General features: G+C 41.3%; 2 protein-coding genes across 6 annotated transcripts in view; one reads left to right on the top strand and one right to left on the bottom strand.

Annotated features, from left to right (window-relative positions):
* CUNH1orf100 (chromosome unknown C1orf100 homolog) overlaps positions 1 to 8,706 on the top strand; it is a 29,805-nt gene extending 21,099 nt beyond the window's left edge. For 2 of the 4 annotated variants that reach the window (XM_004756797.3, XM_045084662.1), the window contains exons 5-6: positions 760 to 932; positions 8,451 to 8,702. In XM_004756797.3, the coding sequence (XP_004756854.1) occupies positions 760 to 932; positions 8,451 to 8,542 (265 nt within the window). In that variant the 3' untranslated portion in view covers positions 8,543 to 8,702. Of the gene's footprint in view, positions 1 to 759; positions 933 to 8,450 lie in introns of all 4 variants that reach the window. The other 2 variants (XM_004756798.3, XM_004756799.3) reach the window with 2 other exon arrangements.
* Positions 8,707 to 13,698: 4,992 nt separating this feature from the next.
* The window catches only part of ADSS2 (adenylosuccinate synthase 2), a 35,009-nt gene continuing 21,908 nt past the window's right edge, over positions 13,699 to 26,799 (bottom strand). For both annotated transcript variants that reach the window (XM_004756800.3, XM_045084663.1), the window contains exons 6-13: positions 26,487 to 26,594; positions 25,460 to 25,541; positions 23,282 to 23,408; positions 21,878 to 22,032; positions 19,766 to 19,890; positions 18,656 to 18,753; positions 16,156 to 16,305; positions 13,699 to 14,855 (exon numbers count right to left, since the gene is read on the bottom strand). In XM_004756800.3, the coding sequence (XP_004756857.1) occupies positions 14,803 to 14,855; positions 16,156 to 16,305; positions 18,656 to 18,753; positions 19,766 to 19,890; positions 21,878 to 22,032; positions 23,282 to 23,408; positions 25,460 to 25,541; positions 26,487 to 26,594 (898 nt within the window). In that variant the 3' untranslated portion in view covers positions 13,699 to 14,802. The remainder of the gene's footprint in view (positions 14,856 to 16,155; positions 16,306 to 18,655; positions 18,754 to 19,765; positions 19,891 to 21,877; positions 22,033 to 23,281; positions 23,409 to 25,459; positions 25,542 to 26,486; positions 26,595 to 26,799) is intronic.

The raw sequence follows: 26,799 nt of genomic DNA on the forward strand, positions 1-26,799 counted from the left end.
CGTCTCAAAATTTATAATTCTACAGCACCACTTTTAGCGGTGGTAGGGTACTCTTATATATATTCATTTTATAAATAAAATGTAGGTAGGGTACTCTTATATATATCATTTTCTAAATAATCCCCCTTTTTTTCACATGAAGATTGTATCCATTCCTTTATGATCATAAAATACGTTGGTGAGCATTCTAGGAGCTAAGTCTTTGCTGACTTTCCTACTTTCTGGAATTGCTGTGACAAGGTATATGCACATTTTAGGGATATCAATACTCATCACCAAAGTATTCTCCCACAAGTTGCCCAGTGAATGTGTATTCCCAGAATTGCATGAAGCTATTCCCTCATTACACACTGATTCTTCTTTATTTTTACCTTTAGAGGGTAGTTATCTGAGTGGAGCTACAGGAAAGTTATAACTGATTTCAGTTATACTGAAAAATTACAGAGGGAAAGGGTATTGGGGAGATCTGGAGTATAGGAAGTAGCCACACATGAGCAGACCCTACAGAAGTTTTGATGCAGGTCACCTTCTGTAACCTGTGACTGGACAGGAGGAGGGATATTAAAGCAGGGGAGCAGGGAACCAGGATCCCCGAGCCACCCACTGAAAACTGCTGGGCTGACCCTGGAGCTATGGAGTCTTGCCAATGGCATCTCGGTAGCCTCCTGGCCATTTCCAGAGAATGGATCTCGGCTGATGAGAACATGGAATGCTTTTCTTCTACTGGGTGGTCAGTAAGCTCTTTCTATTTTCATTTAGACCTCTCATAGACTTGACAATCCCACCCCAGAGAGAAAGTCTGATTCAGCCTCAACTAGACCAACAAACTCTCATTCGATATATTTGTTTCCGAAGACATTCAAAGCCTGCTGAGCCATGGTATAAAGAAACCACCTACCAAAGAAACTATTCTCTGCCATTTTACAAGATCGGTAAGTCAGGTCAACCGCTCTTACTCTCTGAGATCAACCTCCCCTCAGATGAGCCTTTCTCGTGGGTTCGCTGCCATCAGGGACCAGTCAAACTGGGGGAAAGCATTCATGTGTGCCTAGTGCAGGAAGAATTTTGAGACTGAACCAAGGCTGCTTCCTCCTCTCCTCTTTTTTCTAGCTCCTTATGGAATCATGGATAAAAATGCACAAATGTTCTTGGTAGGAAGCATACTCAAGTGTGACTACATCTCACTGAGCCCCTTTTCCTCAGCAGATTCCTTATTGTGCCTAAACGTATTATTGAGGGAAATTTTTTTCTTTCTTATGCTCCCATTTTAAATGGCTTTATGACAATTATTTGACATTTGAAGACATATTTCAAAGATTCTAATTTCTGTCTATGTTGCAACATGTGTGAGTATGAACAACCAAGCCCCCACACCATGTGACCCTGGAGGTACACACGTGGGCACCGATGTAGACATTACTTGTATTCCTGTTGTCATTGATGCTTTGAATTTTAGCAAGTGGGAGGAGTTGCTGCATTGACAGACTTTCTAAATGAGCAAATCTCACCATTTCTGGGGGCTCTTACACTGTGGCAGACACATATTTTGTTCCCCTAAGAGCTTTTAAGGTAAGTGTTATTACTTACCCCATTTTACAATAAAGGAGATCAAGTTGCAGATTTGCAATTAATTAAGCAGCCTCAGATCACAGCGCAGTAGGTGGGAGAAGCAGAATTCAGACCAAAGCCATTTGAAATGTAGAATTCTGTGCTTGATCCTTAAGCAGTACTGCCTTTGTCACAGCTGAGAGTCATTTGCATTGCTATTTATTTAATAATTTTCTTTCTTTTTGCTTGAACAAGAACAAGGAAATGCATAGGACAGGGGGGTTGGCGGCTGGGGGTGAGAAGGATAGGCCCTTCCTTCTGTTCTCCCCTGTAAAGGGCAGAGGCCTAGATGGGGTGCTGGGCCAGAGATGGGGCTCAGGTCCCAAGGGAACCAGGAATCACAGCAACCAGGAAGACGGGAAGCAGATGGAACCAGGCATTCTCCAGACAGTGGAGCCACGGAGAGGGGCAGTAGAGGAAGCCGGATGGGGCGGAAATGGGCAGGAGGCATCTGGCTGACGAGGTTACCAGCCGTGAAGAGCTGGGGTCTGGGAGGGGAGAGGATTGGAGGCTGAGAAGGGAGCGGAGAGGAGAGGGAGCTGGTAGCTGAGATAAGCTCGTTTAGGGAAGGAGGTGCCAGGAGGGAGTGAGGGATGGTGCAAGTGGGCATCCCCCGGGGGGCCCCAGGAGGGCGCTATTAAAGAAGGTTGGAGTGGGTGGGGGTGCCTGTTAGGGGCTGAAGGGTGAGGCCTGGGTGGGGGAACAGAAGCCTCCAGGTACTGAGCAGCTGGAAAGAATTGGTGGTCAGGAGGTGTCAGTGGGGATCCTGTCCCCACAAAACTGGCTAAGCAGCGCTTGCCCTTCCAAGACTGACTGAGTAGGAAATCGTCTCCCCTGCCACGTGGGAGTTTGGGTGAGCCTTGAGTTACCAAAACGATAGTAAACAGGACCTTCTTTACAACAGCTCTGCTATGAGGGACTCCAGTTAGACGGACATAGAAGGTTTTCTCCCGAGCTTGTTTTAGACAATTCCTAATTCTTTCCAAACCTACAGCCCCAGGTGAGTGTTTAGCAAAGGGGTTTGATATTTACCATCTCCTGTGTCCCTAGCACCATGCTGGGTGCCAGGGGGAGGAGGCAAACACAAGTCCAAGTCCACGGGAAGTTCCCAGTCTGATCGGGAAGATGAAGAAACCATCAGCCTATCACTGAATGATTGAGAAGCAACTAGCAGAGTAGGAAGATGGGTCTAGAACATGAGGCCATGGGGACCCCAGCTGGGCCCCACTGGATGAGGTCTGAGGCAGAGAAGTGGTGCACACTGCAGACAGGGACCCTGCAGCTAGAGGGGTGAGCCTTGTGGAGGGGGGGGGGGGGCGGGGGCATGCCAGACACGAGGACGCTGGCCTGTCTGGACCAGGCAGGAGGAGGAGGGAGTGGGGGATCCCATGCAGTTGGCAGAGTAGGACAGAATGGCTGGAACTGAAGAGGAGTTAAGAAGGGAGTCTGGAAAGTTTCATTGGGACCCATCAAGGAAGAGCCCAGGCAGCCTCGGAGGCTGTTGGTGGGTCGGCCTGCTCACGATGGGTTGGAGAAGGCACGACTACGTTGGCAGTCAGGCAGGATGGAGCTGTGGAAGCGTGGGCAGGACTCGGGCCTTGGGGGCCGCTGGCCTGCACATTCTAGCTCTGCAGTGTTGAGCAAGACACTCAGCTCCTCTGAACTTGCCTGTGCCTGTGTAGAATGGAAATTCAATGTCTGCATTTTAGGATAAATTTTTACTATTTAAAGTATCTGTCCTGTGCCAAGAACTGTGCTAAGGGGTATACACACATGTGTCCACACTCGTGGTTGCCGTGAGTCCTAACACTGTGAAAAGAGGTATTATTATTTACTGCATGTAGCAGAAGAGAAAACTGAGTCTTAGAGACTTCAGGAAACTTCCTCAAGCTGATAAGTCGTCCATTCAGGTCATCCAGATTTGTTGCACTCCCAACCCTTGCTCTTGAATTGAACTGAGGAGGCTTCGTGGGAAATGGGAAGAAGACTCACGTGGTGTAGGATCTGGAGTGGGAAAGGTGGTATTAAGAGAGAATTCATGAGAGAGAAGAGAGAAATTAAAGCTCATTGCTATCCACGTCTGGCACAATTGTCGGTGCCTCTGATAGAAAGCACCGTTTTCGGCAGAAGTGTCAAGTTGGCATCCACAGACAACTGGAATGAGGCGCTGGACGGCACAGGCAGGAAACTTAAGATAGGAACAGGGTCCAACAGTCCCCTCCCCGGGGAGGTCTGAGGCCTAACCCATTCAAGAGGTAATTTATGTTGAAATATTCATGGCTCCAGTCACTGAACCACAGATTGAGTGCACATTTGTTATCTTTCCTGGAGTAACGTAGCATTCCAAGGCCTAGTGACTTAGAAGATGAATGATGATGATATCTATCTTTTAGCTGGGCGGTTCGGGCTCAGGTCTTTCAAGGGGTCAGCCAGATGTCAGTGAGCCCTCTATCATCTGAAGGCTTGACTGGGGCCGGAGGACCCATGTCCAAGGTGGCTCATTCACACGGCCGTCACTCATATGCTGGCTGGTGATGGGGGTCTCAGTGCCTTTCCGAGAGGGCTCCCCACAGGGGTGCCATGTGTTCTGCCCCAGAATGGCCAAACTGCAATGCCTTTTATGACCTAGGCTCAGAAGTCACACACTGTCACTTCTGAGGTGTCCTACCAGTCACACACAGCCAACCCTAAGGCAGTGTGCCAGGGGATGATACAAGGCACGGATGCCAGGGGGTGAGAATTACTGGGATCCATCTTGGAAGCCGGCAACCGTGAGATGATTCGCTCATTGGCACCCATTATGAACTAGACACTGTATGTCTGGTGGGAGTTGACAAGATACCTGCTCTCAAGGAGCTGACATTCTTTGGGGAGGGGGTGAGGTACAGAGCATAATCAAGGACATTTTTTAAAAAATTATAGACTGGGGGCGCCTGGGTGGCTCAGTCATCAAGCATCTGCCTTTGGCTCAGGTCATGATCCCAGAGTCCTGAGATCAAGCCCCGCATTGGACTCCCTGCTTTGCAGGGGCCTGCTTCTTCTTCTCCCAGTCCCTCTGCTTTGTTCCTTCTCTAGCTGTGTCTCTCTCTGTCAAATAAATAAATAAAAATCTTTAAAAAAAAATTATAGACTGTAGTAGGGCTGTAAGGGAAATAAGCAGGGTGATAAGTGCGGCTAAGGGAAATTACTTTTAATAGTGCTGTCAGGGGAAAAAAAAAAACCTCTATACGGTTTTAGCTGAGCCCTGGAAAATAGCAATGAGTCACATGAAGAGCATTTAAAGGAGCAGAAAGCGTGAAAGCTTGAAAGCAGGAAAGGCCTCAACGTGTTTGAGGAACAGAAAGGAGACAGCAGAGCTGGTGTGTAGTCAGTGAGGGTATGCGTGGTAAGACGCCCGGGTTCCAGTCCAAGCCCAAAGGGAAGATCTGAACGGGTTTCCAAGAGAGGGGGGCCCTGTCGTTTGTATTTTTAAAAGATCACTCTGGCTGCTGCTAAGACCCTGTTTGGAGATGAACAGGAGGCAGGGCAGGCAGGCCAGTGAGGGAACCGTTTACTAGTTTAGAACAGAGATGATGGCAGCTTGGAGCAGCGGGGAAGACGAAAAAGAATGAATGATTCCAGAGATATTTTGGAGGTGACATCAGTGGGGCTTGGTGATAGATCTGCTGTCGAGAGCACTTTGATTCATTCATCTGTGTTCTTTCAGTAAATAATTTGAGAGCCTACTGGATGCCAGGCATTGTGCAAGGTTTTGGCAATACCACATCAAGCAAAAATAGACACAAAGTCTCTATGTTCAGGAGGCTTCAGTGGGGAACGAGGAGAGAAAGAAGCATACAATTTCACCTGCCATACATGCTAGGAAGCAGAGTTTATGTGATGCCGTAGGAGCACTTAACGAGTCAGAAAGGGACAACAACAAGTCTCTGAGGAAATGATGAGCTAGAAGTTCACCAGGGAAGGAGTCTGGGAAGAGCTTCCCCGCAAGTAGGGCATGTGCAAAAGCCCTGTGGTACGGGCGTGACATATTTGAAGAACTAAAAAAAAGTACCAACGAAATAGAGGAAAGCACTGAAGTCAGGAAGGGTGGAGCTGGCTGAGGCTCGAACAAAGAGAGGGTTTACAGGTCATTTTCAGCTGTGACAACTCTGGGCTGAGATTAATGGGAAACCAGCAAAAACTCTGGAAGGAGGACAGAGGTGACATGATTAAAAACACATTTTGAGAAGATTGCTCTAACCGTGGAGAAGGAAAAGGAGGCAGGCTGGGGAGTCGGGTGGGGCAGAGATCGAATATGGTGAGTCAGGAGGCCATGGCAACGGTTAGGCTAAATGTTCTTGACCTCAGTGACATCACTTTTCGCAATCCCAATGCCCAGGACAGACCCAGACCGTTCAAACCAGGATCTCCCGCTGGGAGAGGGTGGTCCTAGGCATCAATACCTTAAAAAACTTGCCAAATTAATCCCACCATGCAGCCAAGTTTAGGAAGCAGTGGTTTGTGGCTGATGATAGCTGGGAACAGTGGAGAATTGGATGGATTTGCCAGATACTTGGTTGGCCATTGTTTTGTAAACAACAGTCAGGCAGGCAAGACCCAGGAGAGAGAGGTCATAAATCTGAGCACTGAGAGCAAACACAGCAGGGGCTCAGTCAAGCATTGGTTTGAACCAGGAAGCTGACTCTTGAAGGAGTCTTTTGGGGGAAGGGCTCCTCACAGAGTAAGATGGATGGTAATTTGTGTATCAAGGTGGTGGGTTTTTTTCCCTTGACCATCTGACCAGTCTTTGGGATCAGATTTTAAAGGCAGGGCTTAGGACTGATTTGCATTTCATGGTCAGTTCTTATTTCTTTTTTGGGAATTGGTGAGAAACAGATTAAATTGAGATCAAGATAGATCACAGTTATTACGCAAGAAGTTCTTCTTCAGTAAAAAAATGTTCTTTAGAGAACATTTAGGCAACGCAGACTATGGGCAAGACACAGTGTAAGAAATGAAGACTTTGTCCTCAGAGAACTTGAGCTTGGGAGGATTAGGATGGCCCCTCAGACAAAAATTGTCCTTGTATTCCTCATCCTGGCACCAAATACTTAAAAGAACTCATTCTTCAAAAATAAAATGTATGTTCTCAATAGCAGTGTGACCCTTAGATTCTCTGAACTTCCATTCTCTCATCTGCGAAAGGATAAATATAGTATCTACCTAAGAGAACTGAGATATCCATGTAAAGACTTTAGCATTCTGCCTGTAACATTTATAACCCTTCAAAAAAAAAGTTAGCCATTATATTATTACTGATCAAAGAATCAGCACATGCCAAAAAACAAAAACAAAAAACCCAAGGCAATGGAATTGTATCATACATAGGAATTAAGTTCTAAAACCAAGGCCTAAAGTAATAATCACATAGAATCAAAGTTATCCTTGAAAATCTCTTAAATTGTTCAAAGTGAAAATATTAAATGATATTAAATTATTAAAGTAGCTGGAGTAAATGGGATTCAGCAAGTTGGTTAAATTTTCTCTGTAGTTCTAAATTAATTATTCATTTTGTTTTTCGATGATGACTTCCAAAGATGTCACCCCCACAATTCCACAAGAACAATAATTTCACTTTATCAAGTGGTAAGGAAATCCCAAAGATCATTTCACACGTCCTCTCCATAGTATTCCCCACCCCAAATTTGCATAGCATTTCTCAGGCTCGATAGCATCTACTGTCTGTGGGCATGGAGGTTCAGAAGGAATCCCCACAAAAGTCTGTTGAATTTACCTCGTTAAATGAATGGGTCATTCCGCTCCACGGCAACTCTGACCAAGGATCACTGAGGCTGGTGAATGGGATTCCTCACACTCCTAAGCCACTTAGATATATTTCCCTGAAACACAGTGAAACCCTCCAGAAGGTCAGAGTTGCTATGTTAACCCCACAGTAAGCCTCGGGAAGTCAAATGGTTACTTACTACGGACAGGTACACACTTTACTAAATACGATTTTAAAAAATCCTTCCAGGGATGGCATTTCTGGTCATACTCCGGGGTTCAATGAAACGTTATCTATTCTTAATTTCAAGAAATGTTTGCTGCGTCTTCGGTGCTATTGACGTGCTGTGGCCAGTGGAAAAGAGCAGGGAAAAGATCAGGGACTTTAGGGCCAGACAATCCTGGGTTGGGTCCCCTCACAATCCTATAAACTTGGCCAAGCTCATTCATCTTTCTTGGATGGTGAAACTGTGGGCGGGTCTGTGAGGATTACTGTGGATATTAACCTAAGTAAAACACTGAACACAGTGCACAGCACCACACATAATATATTTGTGTTACGCTGGTATCATTGAAACGCTCTTGCTTTTTGGTTCATCAAGATGGTTGACGTATTTAACCCCAAGCCCTCCTTGAAAGCTCACCTTTGGACAGCAGAACTGTCTGTGACTGTAGATAAGAGGTTATAAAGTACAAGGGAACTCCAGTGGGTATGACTTTAGGGATGGTAATAACCGAAGTTTGACACATACATCATACAAAATGATCTGTTAATAATGTAGGGTTTAAAGGGTATGGGGGTCTAAAATTAGGATGTCAAATGCCAATTTATATGGCTGATTTAATTTTATTTACATTTGGGCCTAATTCAACGGTCTCCCTATTGATCAGAGATCGAAACACAGAAATAATCGTTTTTTGAGTTTCAAGTCCTTTTCTCCCCATCTCTTACATATTATATTCATTTGTCTTAAATCCACCAAATTATTTTGTTATTGCACATAATTGTTGTTGACCATATGTTAAAATTTAGGAGTGAATGGTCTTAAAACTAATCATTAATTTGTTTTAAATTTCAGATTGGGACCAGAAATTAGCCACAATTTCATCGAATCCTAGACCACTAAATTCACTGCCAGAGTTCTACTGTTGTGAAGACAGGCTGTTTTGAAAGAAAACCTTTTAAATTAACGTAACAATGGCATTTGGTCAAAACAACATTCAGAGTTCCTAGTTGACCCCTTTAGATTAAAATAATAACCGAATAACTTTTGACTTAAGTGTGTATCCAGAACGACTTTTGACTTAAGTGTGTATCCAGATGGCTACTATCCTGAAATATTTACCTGTTGCAAATTCTTTTCAGAATTAGGTGATCAACCTAGGGCAGGGAATAAAGAGTCAAGTTTAAGAGAACTTGCCATCTGTTCGCACATCAGCCCCAACAGCAGTCTCATTGCTGATGCTGACAAACCATCTTACATATAATCCAGCAGTTATACGGGGGACCAGGTAAGAATATTATCCGTTCAATAATTGCATCACTCACTGCTGGAAAAAAAAAGTAAAAGATCTTGAGGATGTAGCCAAGAAGGAAGACTGCCAACACCACAGACCCTAAAGTTGCTATGGATGTAGTGACCTATGAGACTGGTAAAATACAAAAGGACTAATTTAAAGTCTATACACAGAGAGTGAATAAGCCTATCTGAACAATTGGGCATCAATTCCTCCGGCAAAAAACTAGAGGGTCTTTTCTAAAGAAATGAAGGATCCTGAAGAAAAGAATCCTACATTCTGGCCCTTAGTAACTCCCCAACATACAAGTTGGTTCCCCACTCAACACCCCAAAATGAAGCCTACCAGTTGATAAACTTCCCCCAGGAACACAATTTCTGGTTGTGTTCCATTGCCATGGTCTCAGATGTGAAGAGCTAACCATCACCTGAGAGTTGGAAAAACAACGTAACATGAAAGATAAAGACCAAAATAAAGAGAAGAAATGATGCCGGAGGAAACAATTCAGGGAACACCAAGGAACCTAAACAAAGCTAACAGAGTAACATTGTCATCTGACAAAGGATGCCTCAAAATAATGACATCCACTAACATGAACGATCTTTCCAAAGCTCTTGGAAATGAAAACTATGATTGCTAAAATTAAAAATCTGACAGCACTGGAAGAAAAATCTGAAAAACTCTTTATGGAATAGAAAGGCAAAGAAGATTTTTGTTGTAAAAGAGACACAGAGGGGCACCTGGGTGGCTCAGTCTGTTAAGTGTCTGACTCTTGGTTTCCGCTCAGATCATGAGATCAAGCTCCACATCAGGGCCCACACCCAGAGGGAAGTCTGCTTGAGATTCTGACTCCCTTCTTCTCCCTCCCCACTGCTGTTCCCCACCCCCACTCAAGTGCGCGCTTTCTCTCTCTCACAATAATCTTTTTAAAAATAAAAATAAAAATAAATAAGAGACCTAGAACAATAAATTAGGGGGTCCATCATCTGACTAATAAGCATCCTAGAGACAGAACAGAAAAAATAAGAGAAAATCATCAAGGGACCAGAAACTTCTCATATGCAGGGGTTTATGCTGTGGCCTCACACATGAAAACACAGAGAATTAAAATGACCAACTTTCAGTTTCACTGATATTCTCCGTTGTTTTCTAGTCTCTATTTTGTTTCTCTTCACTCTCATCTTTACTATTTCCTTCCTTTTACTGGTTTTGGGTTTAGGTTGCTTTCTTTTTTTAGTACCTTAAGGTGTAAAGTTAGGTTGTTGCTGTGAGACCTTTAACTGTCTTCAGTTTCTTGAACTGAACTGCCCATGCTTGCAACATCCCATGGTTTTACTGTTGGGCCTTCCTTGTCATTCATCTTTAAGTGCTTCCTGATGCCCCTTGTGATTTCTTCCTTGACCCACTTGTTGAAAGTGTGTTTTTAAATTTCCATTGTTGGGTGCCTGGGTGGCTCAGTGGGTTAAAGCCTCTGCTTTCAGATCAGGTCATGATCCCAGGTCCAGTGATAGAAACCCGTATCGGGCGCTCTGCTCAGCAGGGAGCCTGCTTCCACCTTTCTCTCTCTCTCTCTGCCTGCCTCTCTGCCTGCCAAATAAATAAAAGCTTAAAAAAAAAATAATACAGTGTGGTGATTTAGTAAATTTAAAAAACTGTGCAACCATCACCATAATCCAATTTTAGAACATTTCCATCACCCCATAAAAATTATTTGTGCCAGGAGCGCCTGGGTGGCTCAGTCAGTTGTCTGAATTTGGCTCAGGTCATGATCTTGGAGTCCTGGGATCCAGCCCTCCACTGGGCTCCCTGCTCAGTGGGGAGTCTGCTTGTTGTTCTGCCCCCTCCCCAGAGCTTGTGATCTTGCTTTCTCTCTCTCTCTGTCTCAAATAAAATCTTAAAAAATTCTTTGTGCCCATTTGTAGTCACTCCCCATTCCTGCCCCCAACCTCACAAATCTATTCTCTGTCTCTATTAAATTGCCTTTCCTGGACCTCTCATGTAAGTGAAATCATGGGATAAGCCGTCTTCTGTATCTGGCTGTTTTCATTTACTGTAATGTTATGAAGTCATACCAGGGACTTCGGGACTTCATCCCCCTTTTTGCCCATTATATAGATATACTCCCTCTTCTTCATTCATCTGTGCAGCATTTGTAAGTCTGTGTGGACATATCTTTTCATTTCTCTTGGCTAGACACCTAGGAGTGGAGTTTCTAGATCATATTTTGCATTTATAATTACTTTTTAGAAGAACCTTCTAAAATGCACCAGTTTACACTCCTACCAGCAATGTATAAAGGGTTCCTATTTCTCCATATCCTCATCAATACATGTAATAGTGTGTCTTTTTTATTGTAGCCATTCTAATTGTTGTGAAGAGATGTGTTGTTTTAGTTTGCATTTTCATAATGTGATTAATGATGTTGCTACTTCTTTTCTTGGTCATTTATATAGCTTTGGTGAAGTGTCTATTCAAATATTTTGACCATTTTTGAATTAGGTTATTTTCTTTTTAATTATACCAGATCATTGTATATCATTATATATTCTGGATACGAGTTCTTTATAGATACATACTTTGCAAATATTTTCTCCTTATCTGTGGCTTGCCATTTCATTTTTGTAGAGGTATCTTTTGAAATATGAAAGTTCTAAATTTTGATCAAGTCCAATTTATAGAGTTTTTCACTTATAGATTGTATTTTCACTATCATCTTTAAGAAGTCTTCTGCCTAACCCAAGGTCATGTAATGCAGTCTACAGGTCACTCACTCACTTTATTTATTTATTTATTTATTTGGGTTACTCACTTTAGATCCAAAAATTCAAGTAGGCTGAAAATTAAAGAATGGAAAAAGATGTTCTAATATCATAAAAAATAGACTAAGTCAAAAACTGTCACAACAAAGGACATATGTTTTGATAAAGGAATCATCAAGAAATATTAAGAATTATAAATATATATTCACCAAACAACAGGGGCCCCAAATATATGAAGCAAACACTGATGGATTTGAGGAGAGAAATATTTCTGCAATAATAATGGTCTTTTGCTATCATTTTTTAATGTACTTTCCAATGACATGAAATGCCATTTTAAGCCTCTATTATCAAGCTCCCATGTATGTTGCAGCTACCTCTGAAATGCCCACTGCATTCCCCTTGTGTATTCGTTCATTCCCATGACAATATCACTTACTCTGACTACAAGAGCTCAATAGTGTTTTAACAGCTGGTGAGGAACAACCTCTTGACACACTTTTTTCACAAATTCTCTTAGGAATTCTTGCACATTCATTTTTCCACCAAAGTTTCAATATAATTTTGTCCAGTTAGACAATCCCCTGGCAATTCGGACTGGAATGGCATTCAACTCACATACGCAATTGTGAAGGACATTCAGCTCTATCAATCCACTAATATATAAAAAATAAATATATTAAAAAGGGCATCTCCCCACCGAAATACCTTGTTCTGCCATGTAGTTCCCTTCTACTGCGCTTTAAAATCTGTTTCAGTTTTTCTGTGTCCCTGTTATGCCTCCATAATCGCATCTATTACATTTTGGCCTTGACCTTTTTTCCAGGGAAACACATTTTGGTTATTTGGCAGAGTCCTCCTCTAACTTTCTGCCAACTTTATCTGCCTCACCAGCCCCTCATTCATTTTTTTCAGTTGCCCCAACTTTCCAAAATGTTTTCAGCCTCTGGGTCTTTGCCCTTGTTCCTGACTACTCACCCTCTTGATCTGTTTGAATCCCGTTTCTGCTACAGGCCATTTCTGACTCTTTCTGAACTGACGTTAAGTTCTCCTTCCTAACACCCTGCACTTTCCCGTTGTGGCGCAGATTGCTTACAAATACGTTTATCTGGCTGCTGCCTTACAATACACCACCGCACCCCCAACACCTAGCAGATTCTAGCAAATACTCTTGTCCAGTAGAGATTACTGTAATAGTTACCTAGGATTTCAAGACAACTGAATCTGAAGATCAGAACCTCTCTCTTAACCAACTTACACTTCTAAAGACTGAGAGGCAAGAATCACTCAACCTGGTCAAAATTGAGTAAATGTCTATCAACATCAATAGATTTGCACTTTTTTGATTTAAAAAAAAAAAAAAAAAAAGCAGTGACTTGGAGAATCAATGCTTTTTTCTTCATTTGTTTTTTCTGGTAATCTCTATACCCAACGTGGGGCTCAAACACAACCTGGGACCAAGAATCCAGGTGATGTCTCAGTTAAGAGGGTTTTTTTGGTTTTTTTGTTGTTGTTGTTTTTGTTTTTTAAGTTTATTTGTTTAGTAATCTCTTTGGAGAACGAGTTCTTCACATCTGCCTCTGGACCATTACTAAAATGGTTTCAGTAACAACACTTTTAGCCAAGAAGAGAATGTGGACTTAAAAACCCTGTTTCAACTCAACCTGATAAGTAGTTCAAGTAGAAAGATAAAGGGTAAGGAGAAATAAAAAGCCCATTCAATTTCCATTAGCATAAATAAAAATTATTTATTGTAATATTAAATACGAATTTTACACAAAAGTCATTATTGATTGGCAATGGGCTTGTAAGATCATCTGTACTATCCTTTTTGTTTATTGAATCCAGCAAGGCTGGCTCTATTTCAGAATTTTCTGAAGTATTGATAAAAATAGTTCTAGTGAAGACAAAAGGTATTTACATTCTTTTCTAAGTCTGTTTTGATGTCTCCCTACCCCATCCCTACATACTACAGGAATAAAGCTCTTTTTTTATATACTAGTATTACCAGTACTTCTTTTACTAGAACAAAAACACAATACACAAACCATACTAGAAATATTTGGTTCTTTTTAATCAGCTATTGATGGTATAATAAAATAAATTTAAGTGGCACCTAATTTAAACATTTAAAATAGTTCACTGAAGGATAATCTACAACACAGTAGGTTAAGCCTAATTGTCAAAACAACACCTCTTTTTTTCCAAGAAAGAAAAAGGCATGATCAAAATTATGACTGACAATTTGGGTTCATGTGGACACTTATAGATGATTCTGTAGGCATACTGGCAGGCACAATGTTGAAAATCAATTCACTAGATTTAGAAATAATGGTAAGATTAAAAGAAAAAAACAAAAAAACCCAGCTATACATTTCAGAGTTAATGCCTGAAATTAAAGAAAAATATCCACCAATGATCACAACGATCTTTTAATGACTAATATTTTTAAACATTAAGATTGTTGTTTTAGGGAACATCTTTCTCTGGACATTTAATTAAATGCCCAATGTATTAAATAATTTACAGAGAAGTAAGTTTTGTGTTCTGTACAAATTAAAGGATACATGAATATAATCCCCTCCCCCTCCCTCGCCAAAGCTCAAATTTGCAATGGTCTCAGCAGAAAATAAACAGTTCACAAGTTAAACAGAATTTATAGCATTACAAAAGTTTACAGAATCCTCTTTTCATCATTTTTTTCCTAACGGCAAAGATCACACTGACAAATTGAATGACCAGAATGTAAAAAATATTTGTGCAAAACTGCATTAATTGTTCTTCCCGTTTAGTAGAGATAAAACCTAAGAACGCACAATGACAATAGAGAAGAAAAACTACACTGGAAGGAATTCTATTTTAGATTTCAAACAACACAGATCATACTATGACTAAACACTGAAAGAAAACGTGGCACCGTGAGCAGCAGGAGCAACACATGACTCGGCAATTCTGCCAGCGGAGGTGGCTGACACTGGAACAAGCCATTAGTTTCTCTCCACATCAGCCAGCCATCTTCAGGGACTGGAAACAACTCTAGGGCTTAAAACTCACTTCGATGTCTGCCTTCTTGAAATTTGCAGATCATAAATGAAATATTTAATAGTCCTTTCCCTCCCTCCTGAAGGAGTGTTTCTTGCGTCACTGGAAATCCTTAAAAGAGCTGAATCATAGACTCTCTGGATTTACCTACCCCGATCCATTTCACTGGTAAGGGAAGAAAGTACAAGAATAGTATCAATTCATTTATAATGTTCAATCCTTGGGATGAAAAGATCCCCACTCTTCTCAGGGTCACTATTTAACTTTCCAGGTGCCTTCTGCTATCCTTTGCTGTCCTGCTAGAAGACCAGGCTGATTTCTAAACGGAACATACCGGTGCTGGTGTGTGCCTTACCAGTTCCAGTTTTAATCACGTGGTATTTCCAAGTCCTCAATGCCTAATACTTAGGTTAGCAAAATACTGGCCCAAACCACCAGAGACTTATTGAACCCTGGATTAAGTCCCTAATTACTAGATGAGATCTAAGCATCTTTGATAAAAGCAGGATGCTAAGAGGTGACAGTGTAACTTTTACATCTCAAAATGTAGAAACATCTGGAAGAGAATACTATTTTAACTTGCACAGACTAAACCAGTCTATAGGAATCTCTAAATATTAATTATACCACATGGGTTAACCTTCATGGAATTTTTATACAGGACACTGTTAAATTCACTCTCGCTTGTATTTCAAAAAAATGTTGACTAAGAGCCATAGCAAACATGCTGACTAAGTTGGACATCACGCTGGCTGGGGCAGCTAGCAATCTGGAAAACAAGACTAGTACTTGAGACGAACCACAATACAAATCAGAATAACTACACAATAGATTCTACATAAAGGACACCTTCTACCCACGTTGCTTTTGTCTTTTCAATCTCTACCAGTACAAGTAGAAGGAAGAAAGCAATGTGTTAAAAACTTCCATTAACTAGTCACAGCTATAACCTGGTTATGCCTAACTCCCCGGACAACTCCCTGGCCAGCTTGTTTTTTAATAAAGTTTTATTCTTTCCTCTCCTCTTATATTTTTTCAAACTGGATTTCCTATTTTCTGTACCAGTAATTTCCTAATTATTCAAGCAACCCCCCCAATTCCCAAGGGTAGTTTAATCGCAAATGGAAAAACCACAAACCATTTTTGGTGGAGGTGAAGATACAAAAGGCTTTGTGACTAAGAGGAAGAAAGCAACAAGCATGAATGTCACGGGGTAAATACCAGAGTAGTAGAGAATTAAGACAGAGTCAAAACAGTGTGAGGTAACCTACTGTCTTCAGGCATACAAAGGATTAAAGAAAGATAACTATATTTACTCTAAGAAATAAGATTATTTTATATTTTCTAGGGCATTGCTGCAAATCATGAACACTCTACAAAATAATACTGATCTTTCTTTTATTGTATCTCAAAGGTAGACCGTTAAGTTAGAAACAGAAGACCGTTGTTCATAAAGTACACTTACCTGGAATTTGAAGTTCATCTTCAATAAATCGAACGTAATTTTGTGCATTAACAGGTAGTTCTTTAAACGTCCTTGCATTTGATATGTCTGTGTTCCAACCAGGCAGCGTCTTATACTGAACTTCAACTTTATTTAAGACTTCTTGGTTTGCTGAAAGTTAAAGAGTAAATCTGTTTTTCCATGGTGGCATGCTGCCTGTTGCCAAACAGCTTTTTCTATGTCAAAGTTTCATGATCTCTTATGAAAATCCTTGGAGCCAGAGGAGTTCTGGAATGCGAATGCAGTTTCCCAGAGTGCAGGAAGGTCAGACAGGACACTGACCACCTGAGGCAACGTTTTCATAATCCAACACAGTCCTGCAGCGACAGGCTAATTCACTCGAAGCAGAGAGATTATTAGTTCTAATAGCAACTCAAGTTTTGCTGTCAAAGGACTTTGGTGCCAAACTTTACACTTTCCATTTTTAGAGATTTTAGATACCCCACTGTGGATTAGAGATTATGGACCTATGTATGGTTGCATACAGGTGGCAACCTCACAGAAAGGAGAGGTTGCCACCACCTCTCACAGAAAGGAGACTTGCAAACGTGCTCTCATCTGGGAGATCTACTGATTTTGTGATTGTACAAAGCTGACCTGGAAATTTTCTTTATTATCTCACCTAACCATTTTCTCTGCATCTCCTAACAGGAACGGAAAATGTACAAAAGGTAAGAACAGTTTAACTAGAGCTGTTACAGCGGATGCTGTGGGGATTCGGTCCAGGCTTCCCAAGTCAGGACTGAGACACTCATTCCCCCGCCTGTAGAAGCACTGCTCACGGAGGACTCGTGCTCAGAAACTGCCCCCCGCTGAAGGGAGCTGCCTCCTTGGAACAGCCCAAATCCCACAACTGGTCAATGTGGACAACAGGCAGCACAAAAACATGGGTTCTGAGAAAAAGAAAACTCCCAAGCAAGTCCTGAAACTATGCAACTCTCTGCCCAGGGACAATTTCCCAGCCACTGGAAGCCACGACACCAGAGTCAGTGGAGAACAGTGGTCCCACTGAGCTGAGAAGGCGGATAATCAGGTTTCAGGGAAGCTGAAGTGGTGAGAGGCATCACGGTCAAGTGTCAGAGGAGGGGGCTATACATGGAGCTCTCACCCCTCCGAAGTCCGTGTGAGAGTCCCTTCACATGGGAAGGACCCACGGGATCACTGGAAGGCTTACCAGATGTTAGCTGTCACACAGTTGAGGGGACAGGTTCTAGAGGTCAAGCAGTGCTAAGAGAAGGGATGGGACGGGATACACTGGAGCTCCAGCACTGCCCGACTAGAGCGATCTCTTTACACCTTGGTAACTCTCCTGGCGTCCAGCTGGGAGAGCAGCTCCTTAAAATGTAAAAAACCATGTTCACGAGTATAACTGACTACTGACCCTCCATAACAAAGCCTAAAACCAAGCTACCGAGATCCACAGAGGAGACAGAATTTGGAGACTGATCCACACCAGGTTAAAGGTTTGGGCAATATCCAGGGCACTCATGTAACTATACTAACAGAGCAGAAAACTGAGCTTATGCAAGTTCAAGATGATCAGCCAGTAATTCAACTGTCCTCTGAAACAAGAACCAACACTCTTTAGAGGAGGATAACAGAATCTGAGTCACTACACTGTTAAGCACATTCAACCAGAAGTCATTGGTCATAAAACAGTGATCCACAATCAAGGAAAAGAACAGTCAAGAGAAACAAGACTGGAGATGGCCCAGATGTCAGACTAACAGGTAATGATTTTAAATGTGTTTCTAAGAACTTGAGGTGATCCTTGGTTGCCAAGGACTGGTCATCACCATCAAGTCACAAAACCTGTACCAGCCTACCAAGTTTCATTCAAGTGCATATTCCTTTGTTTGGCATATTCCCAGGCTTATAGGGTGACTAAACAAATGAACAGTTCCTATTCTGGAAGCTGGAAACATTTATGGAACTTCCTGAGTAACTGAAAAAATCTTGTAACTAAAGATATGCCTGAAGAAACACAGTGCCTCATGTAGGAAGTCTTCCTACAACCACCCACTTTTGACATAGGAGATGAGAAAATCATTCCTATGGCTTCGAGAACAGGGTAGGTAAATGTATTAGGAGCCTGCTTACTCTTTTGAGTAGCACTCTTTTTTCCTACCCCATGTTTCTCCAGGAAGAGAAGCATGCCTACATAGAAGTTACTTTCAAAGTAGGGAAGATGAGATTTGGGAACAGCACAGCTGGCTGAGCTCAGAGGGACCATGTTTCTCTTTCCTATTTTGAGTCTGAACACATGCTTACTACTGCAATCCAGGATTCAAATGCACAGCAGCTATGAAACAAATGCCAATAACATGTGAATATACTTGTGCTATCCACAAAGAGGGTATCAACCCCGTGGCTCTATACCACAAACTACACAGAACTTCATGAAATGGCTCCAACATGTTCACCTAATAATATTCCTTGTATCACAGATAGAAAAAAGTACCTGGGAAATGAGGTATGATTTCACCATCTAACTTGTAAGCAACTCCAACTTTGATTTCCGTAAACATGTCCAAAATATCCAATTTGGTAAGTGCCAACCTAAGTGGAAGGAAAAGCAATGTTCAAACAGCAAACCTCTTCAAAATATATCAAATCTCCCAATAAACTGCCTGGGAAATAGTTTCAAAGGAAAAATCTGTACAATTAGAGAGAACAGTAGGTTTGGCATTCTTATCTGCAAATTATTTGTTTTTTATCCTTTATTTGTTATTTGCTGGAAGTTAAGTCAAATTAATACAAACAGGAATACATTTGCTTACATATTCATGTACATGTGTGAACAGCAACTTTTCACCGGGTGATTTCAGGGAGCCAGGCAGGGTGCTATATGCTCTCACTGTATTTCTCATCTAATTTTCAAAACACCCACACGAAGTAGGTAATATTATTATCTAGATTTTGTTTATTTATTTATTTTTAAGATTTTATTTATTCATTTGACAGAGAGAGATCACAAGTAGACAGAGTGGCAGACAGAGAGGAGGAAGCAGGCTCCCTGCTGAGCAGAGAGCCCGATGTGGGGCGCGATCTCAAGACCACGGGATCATGACCAGAGCCGAAGGCAGAGGCTTTAACCCACTGAGCCACCCAGGCGCCCCAATTATTATCTAGATTTTAAAGATGATAGAAAAGGCACAGAAAGATTCACTTAACCAAAGTCATGGCACAACGCGTGAATCTGAGATTTGAGTTAGACATTAATCACACCCTAAATGGGTTATATTGCCTCCCTTCCATATAAGCAAAACGCACCATCTACCTACCTACCCACCTACCTCACTTCCCTCTATACTGACATGCACGGGGGATTAACAGGATTCCTTTTTCCCAACTGTGGATGTGTAGGAAGACAACCTGGGGCCTTTTCCTGTGGGTCCCCTTCCCCTAGATCTTGGTCCACTTGAACCCTGAGCTACGATTTCATCTGGAGTCTAAACAGTGAACTTTTTCTACCAGGGTACTACTTTTCAAGCTTGCACTCCACAAAATGTAACCTGTGGTCATGAACTGTACCTTAGTTCCCTGAAAGAAATGTTTCTAAGAAACTTACGCAGTAAATCCATTAATCATATGAGCATATTTGAGCAAAACCAGGTCCAGCCAGCCACACCTTCTTTTCCTACCAGTGGTTACCCCAAACTCTCGACCTCTTGTTTGTAATAATTCTCCAATTTCCTAGAAAACAGAAAATAGGACTTTAGGATTATAACACCAATGCTGTAAAATCTAGCAGAATTATGCATAAGATCACATAACAAGTCAAAAATCTTATAGAGATGAACATCTTCCAAAACATTACTCAGTGGAAGACCGAATTCCATATCAATGATGTGTGAAGTAGGCATTATTTGGAACAGATCCACTTTTGGCTTCAATTTTTACCACTTCTGTAAAACCAGTATTTTTTACGATGTTAGATAACTTCTTAAAATTTAGATTAACATAGAAAATGCTACATATTAGAAACAAGGTTGTTAATTAAGTATTTATTAAATTTATTAAAATAGACAAGCCAATTGTTCCAAGAACTGCAGTTCAATGATCCTCCTGAAAATCACAAGACAAACTCTCAGCTAGTCAGTAGTTCTGGAAGGCACAACACCCTTTCGGAAAGAATGAAGGCTGACTGCAATGCTCAAGATCTAAGCTGCAGGGGTGGCTGGGTGGCTCAGTCAGTTCAGTGTCTGCTTTCAGCTCAGGTCATGATCTCAGGATCCTGGAATTAAGTCCTACATCGGGCTCTCTTTATTTATTTATTTGACAGAGAGAAATCACAAGTAGATAGAGAGGCAGGCAGAGAGAGAGGGAAGCAGGCTCTCTGCTGAGCAGAGAGCCCTATGCGGGACTCGATCCCAGGACTCTGAGATCATGACCTGAGCCGAAGGCAGCGGCTTAACCCACTGAGCTACCCAGGCGCCCCAAAAAAATAAAATTCTTAAAAAAAAAAAAAAAAAAAACTTAAAAAAAAAAAAAAAAGATCTAAGCCACAGCCATTCCTTGCAACCTAATTTTTCACTTATCATCTATCTATTCCCTCATTGACACCTTTCTGATTTCTTGTATTCTGACATCAATCTGTCAGATCTGAATCCCAGCCCCATCTCTGTGTGACTTTGCACAAGTGACTTCAGCTCTCCGTGCCTGTTTCCTCTTGTGTAGAAGGGGGACAGTGACACCACCCAGCTCCCCGAGGATCATGAGGTCCAGAGAGCTTCTGAGGATATAATACTTGGACAGTGTCTGGCCCGACGTCACCACTGCAGAGCTGTTGGCTAGGACTAGAGCAGGTCTTGAAGTCACTCTTCTCAGCCCCAGCTCCTAACAAGCCCTTGGTGAAAGGCAGTTCTTATTGATTTATTTATTTATTTATTTTAGATTTTATTTATTTAGTAGAGAGAAAAAGAGAGAGAGATCACAAGGAGGCAGAGAGGCAGGCGGGGGGAGAGGGGAACAGGCTCCCCGCTGAGCAGAGAGCCTGATGCGGGGCTCAATCCCAGGACCCTAAGATCATGACCTGAGCCGAAGGCAGAGGCTTGACCCATTTAACCCAGGTGCCCCCAGTTCTTATTTTTAACCATTTCTTTCCCCTTCACTAGCTCAACCTCCCTCACAAGCCCACCTTCATGCAGCCTGGCGCTTACAGTTACCTTTAAGTACTCTCTACCCCTTTGTCTTTTGCTGCCAGTCTGCTGCCACTTCAGTAGAAAACACAGGAAGATAAGAAATAAGAGGGAAAAAAGCAGTTTTTATTTTATATTTTAAAGGTTTATTTATTGGACAGAGAGAGGGAGAAAGAGCATAAGCAGGGGGAACTGCAGAGGGAGAAGGAAAAGCAGGCTCCCCGCTGAGCAAAGAGCCCAACCTGGGGGTTGGTTCCCAGGACCCTGGGATCATGACCTGAGCTGAAGGCAGATGCTTAACCAACTGAGCCACCCTGTAAGATTTTTATTTATTTATGTTTGTTTGTTTATTTGAGAAGAGAACAAGCGAGAAACAGAGAGGGGATCTAAAGCAGATTCCACTCTGAGCACGGAGCCCAACACAAAATCACAATCTGAGCCGAAACTAAGAGCCGGACACTAAACCAACCAAGCCACCCAGGAGACATGGAAGTTTTTATTTTAAAACCTTCAGAACTGGATCTAGTGAAAAACAGACTTACGTTGTCCTGCTCTGTTGGGAAGGCACCAATGCCAACTCGAGTTGTGTAAGCTTTCACGACCCCGTACACTTCCCCAACATTTTGGGGGGGCATTCCCAACCCGGTACAGACACCTCCAACTGTACAGTTCGAAGAGGTCACAAAAGGGTAAGTTCCTAAAAAAGAAACAAACATACACACACAGATATACATTACTCTGAAACAATTACTAAAAAAAAATATATGCATTTGAGTACATTCTAGGTACTGGACAGACTTGACTATAACCACCCTCTCAAACCTCAGCCTTTATTCTTGAGCCCTTCTGTCCGGAATGAGAGCAAACCACAGTGGTCAGAGCTCTCCCCGCAACACTCATTCTGGTGAGGCTCTTGGAGCGTGCGCAGTCAGCTCTGTGTGGCAGGTGCTCACCTAATGGATCGCGAAATAATTTCATGCTGGACCCCGGGCATTATTCTACTATGCAGACTTTTTAATCTACGTGTTTTTAACATGTTCCTATTGTTTTAAAAATGAATTTATTGTTTTCTTGATACACATTTTTAAGATACAGACACAATCTAGAGTGACAGCAGTATACTAAGAATTTGGTGGTATTCATTATCGTAGCTTCTCATCTCCATTAAGGGAATAATCCCAAAAATAACAGAAGCTGAGGAGTGTGCTCCTTCATTCCTAAAGATCCTGTTCCTACTTAACTATCCACATCTAACCAGACACTCTGCTTTCTTTCCAGATTCCACAGGCATATTATGGAGTCCAAAAATACATATCTACTGTAATAGAAATAATACTTTTTCTTTAATTGGTTTACTTGAAAGTCAAAAGCCAATGAAATGTCAGTAAGAGCTGAGAACACTGACTTATCCTTTGAGATCATGTTCAGAGAGAAAGGCCAACAACCTAATGGGGCAGTAGCTGAAAGACATTAAAGCCTTAACTTTTTGAAGGTGGAAGAAAGGCCCTAATCCACTCAGAATCTTAGGCCCAGGGAGTTAAGCAGATTTCCACAGATCTTAGAATACGCATGTTTAATGACAATGTTTATTAGTTCTCGATATTTTTAAAAAAGGCTGAATTAAAGATCCTTCCACAGGACTTCTCTAATCATCTTAGTTTCAAGCAAACAGAACATGAACCAAACAATGAAATCAGTTTACAGAATCCTAAACCCACTGACCCAAATAGGGATTTCATTTTTCTAATAAACTATAAAATGTATTATATGCATTGTGTATTCTACAATAGTGCTTAAAAAAAAAGATTAGAGGTGACAAATGTCCATCATTCCTACATATACAAGCTAAAAGCCTTGTTTTAAAACCTGTAAAGGCGAACATTAATTATTTATACCCTAAGTAGTTCAGGGCTGGGTTAAGCTCCGGCAAGTCATAGCTCACTTACCAAAATCAATATCTAAGAGTGCTGCATTTGCGCCTTCTACCAAGATTTTCTTTGGTGGTCCATGGAGGGCCTCGTAGAGGAAATAAACTCCATCTCTCACCATTGGTTTAATCCTTTCCATATAACCCTATAGACAGAGACAAAAGCCAATTTCAGCGTGTGCTAATAAGTTCCCAACATGATCGGTACAAGTAAAACTCGCCAAGTAAAATTCTGTGACAAAGCAAACTTAACTTGTGCAAAGACGAAGGGGGTTGGTAACGGCACCCACCCTACAGTATATTTGGATTAGCTCTGGTGTCTCGTCTTGATTCTCCAGAAAAGAGACCCTAGCTCAAGATCAGTAGAGAAACCATGAAATTCAAAGGTTCGACGTTAACCACTGCAAGTGATGATGATGGCCTTCCATCCCTCAAGAACCAGCTCTCAGGAAAATAAAAAGAGCTGAGTATACTACATTGTGCTTTTATATTCTGGGAGGTATTTAAAAAACTGCATTTATAATCCATGTAACCAAGAGCTTTGAAACACGCATCCAGGGACTGCCAAAATGTTGGTGTGGGTCACAAGTGACACGGCCGAGCACGCAAACAGCAGTAACCGTTAATATTCTTTTGCCACAGTATTCCGTCCGCTACAGCAGCATCTCAGCAGCATTACTAGCAGATAATAGCAAATACTATTTTACACATGAGCATTCTAAAACTCTCACAAAATATATTAAACGTATTAATAATACTGCTTAATTTTTTAATTCAATTAAAAACGTAATATAAACAAAAGTTCCCCCAAGGCCTAAAGTATAACTACAATAAAATCTAGTTTCAACCATGTTTCCTATTCAGCCAGTCTAATATGGAAATTCTACCATCCACTCATGAACTCACTGAACATGTTATATCCACACCACCCCCGCCCCTCAGCTCTAGCCTCTTGCTTATTATTCCTGGTTTAGACCTTTCGTTATGCCGGAAATGACCATGCCATTCACCGTGTCCCTTATTCCTTAAAGTGCTGATTTGATATCTACCACCTATTAAGAATCTTCTTCTCCAACTCTCTTCACAATTATTCATCTGCTTTACATTCCATGAAACATGGATAAAAAAGCCATATCCACACTTTAGTGCATAAATATTACCAAGTTGCCGGTAATAAATTTGAAATATTTGTTGCATGACAGAATGAAAAGAAGATGGCAGCCTATTCTAAGCAACGAGCAATACACTGAAATCTAAACACCCAACATTCAGACTCTTCCTTGGAGGTCCCTCACCCCCGCCGCTGCCCCTGCTTAAGGAATTTAGTGAGTAGATATGCTTAAGGTCTACAACCATTCTAGAATGGCATATGAGGTTTGTAAATTCCTACTCAGCTCTGGATTTCACGTTCATACCTATTTATAGAAGAGAAGAAGTAATAATCAGATACATAGGGCCCAGCTCGAAACACACCAAACATCAGGGACGAATGTGAGGTGGAAAGGGTAGGAGATTTGACTCCTGACGAACTCAGGCACCACTGACACCTAAAAACAGCCACACGTGGACCCAACCTTTGGCCAATCACCTAGTTTGTCTTTTAAGACAAAGAGCTACAGACACTGGCTCCGTGGGGCATCCTTCCAGATCGGCCCAGCTAGCTTTACAAGTTACCTCCTGCTGCCTGCCCCTCTGTTGATCCATGCTCCACATTGCTAGGAGGGATTTTTATTTAATACAAACCTAGTCTTTTTTCTGCTGAGAATTACTGAATAGCCTTTCATTAACTCCAGGATACAAAGCCAAACTCCCTATCACTGCGTATATAAGACCAATACAAGACCGTGAACTTCTACTCTCTGCTACCTACTCAATCTTTTCTTTCAGTCACATCATGTGAAGTGACTCAAACATGTCCTGTCCTTTTAGGTAGGCCTATATGCTTTCAGACTTAAAGAGGACAAGTAATTTGCTTTACTAGTTCTTATCTTCAATGCTTTACACATATCTCTGTGGCATTTATTATACTATAAATTATTTAACATATAACTTCTCATAGTGTAATTTCCATAAAGGAAATTAACACTCTATGTTCTTAATTCTTATGTTTGCAGGTCCTAATGCAAAACCTGAATGAATGAAAAATCTTAGAGGCCAATCTGGCAAACAAGTTTTAAAAAGGACATGAAAGCACTACCTTGAGTTTTTGTAATTCGCCTTCAATGTCGATTTCCAGAGTGGGGTATATAGATTTGTACTGGTTAGCCAGAACTTTGAACCTGAGAAACACAGATAAATCAAGACATTAGTTCAACTAAGAATAGTCCAAATAATATCATTCAATTCAAATGGTTTCTGTAGATAAGTGGTTTTAACAAATGAATCCCAAACTGAAGCTACATTCTAAGAAACAAAATCTAAACAGATCAATCATATAAATAATGATACACTCAAAAATAGTATTTTTAATTCAAATTTAGGAATACCAACAACATAATGTGTGTGTGGAAGATGAAGTGTGCGGAGGGAAAGGGAAGAACTTAAATCTGTAACAACACTTAAATCTGAATTATATTACACCGTGTGAAAAATAAAGGGGATGGTCTACATGATGCTTTTAAAAGAGACAGTTGTAAAGCCTTTGATGCCGACTGTTATTAAATGCAACCACCAAACTCTCTGTCACTGAGTCACCATAAAGTTTCGATGACATTAGGTTTCTCATGGAGATTTTTCTAGAGAGTAAGTGTCAATGAGGCAATTTCTGTTTTTTAAGGTGAGTTTGGTACATAACAGTTCACCAGTACCTAAGAGCCTAATTATGTCTTGGTAGGGGTAAGGGAGGGGGGGATCTCCAGAACTGAAAATCGGAGGGTCAAGGCTCTAGGATGCGGGAACTCCACCAAAGCATCCCCTGAAATCTGTTTCTCAGCAAACCATTCCAAATCCCAATCCTTAAATATAATTTTGGCTTTGCTTTCTTTGAGTACTGGTAGGATATCATCATGAGGTTACTTTTCGTGAAGTTTAATTTGAAATTAAGTAATAAAAATAACTTTACAGTCCAAATTAAACCAAAAAAGTCAACCACCATTGATTTTGCATCCTGGAATTGAAAAATTGCAATTTGAAAAATTCCATCCTAGAATACCAATTTGCATCCTGGATTTGAGAAATTCCAAAAACCCCATTTGCTCTTTCACTCTAAAAACCAAGTTAGTTACCTCTCAGAGAAGCCATCAAAGTCAGAAACCAGATCACACATCCGCAGTCCACTCCGAGCAGCTTTGGAAGAATAAACTGGGCCAATGCCCTTTTTTGTGGTACCCAAGCTTAAAAATAAATCAGAACAAGCTTTGAGTTAGACAAGAAAGATGGAGTTCTTGTGGTCAGATCATCACATCGAATGAAGGTACTTTGACTATTTTCTGTCTTTGCTATTTTCTATAAGTTTAATTTCACAATCCTATTGATTTTCTCTAGAATCTAAATAGGATATTCTAATAATTTCTTAAACCTCTGGCCTACAATTTAAAC

Source organism: Mustela putorius, unplaced genomic scaffold (genome assembly GCF_011764305.1).
Source record: "Mustela putorius furo isolate JIRA1106 unplaced genomic scaffold, ASM1176430v1.1 tig00000785_pilon_pilon_pilon, whole genome shotgun sequence".
NCBI lineage: Eukaryota > Metazoa > Chordata > Mammalia > Carnivora > Mustelidae > Mustela > Mustela putorius.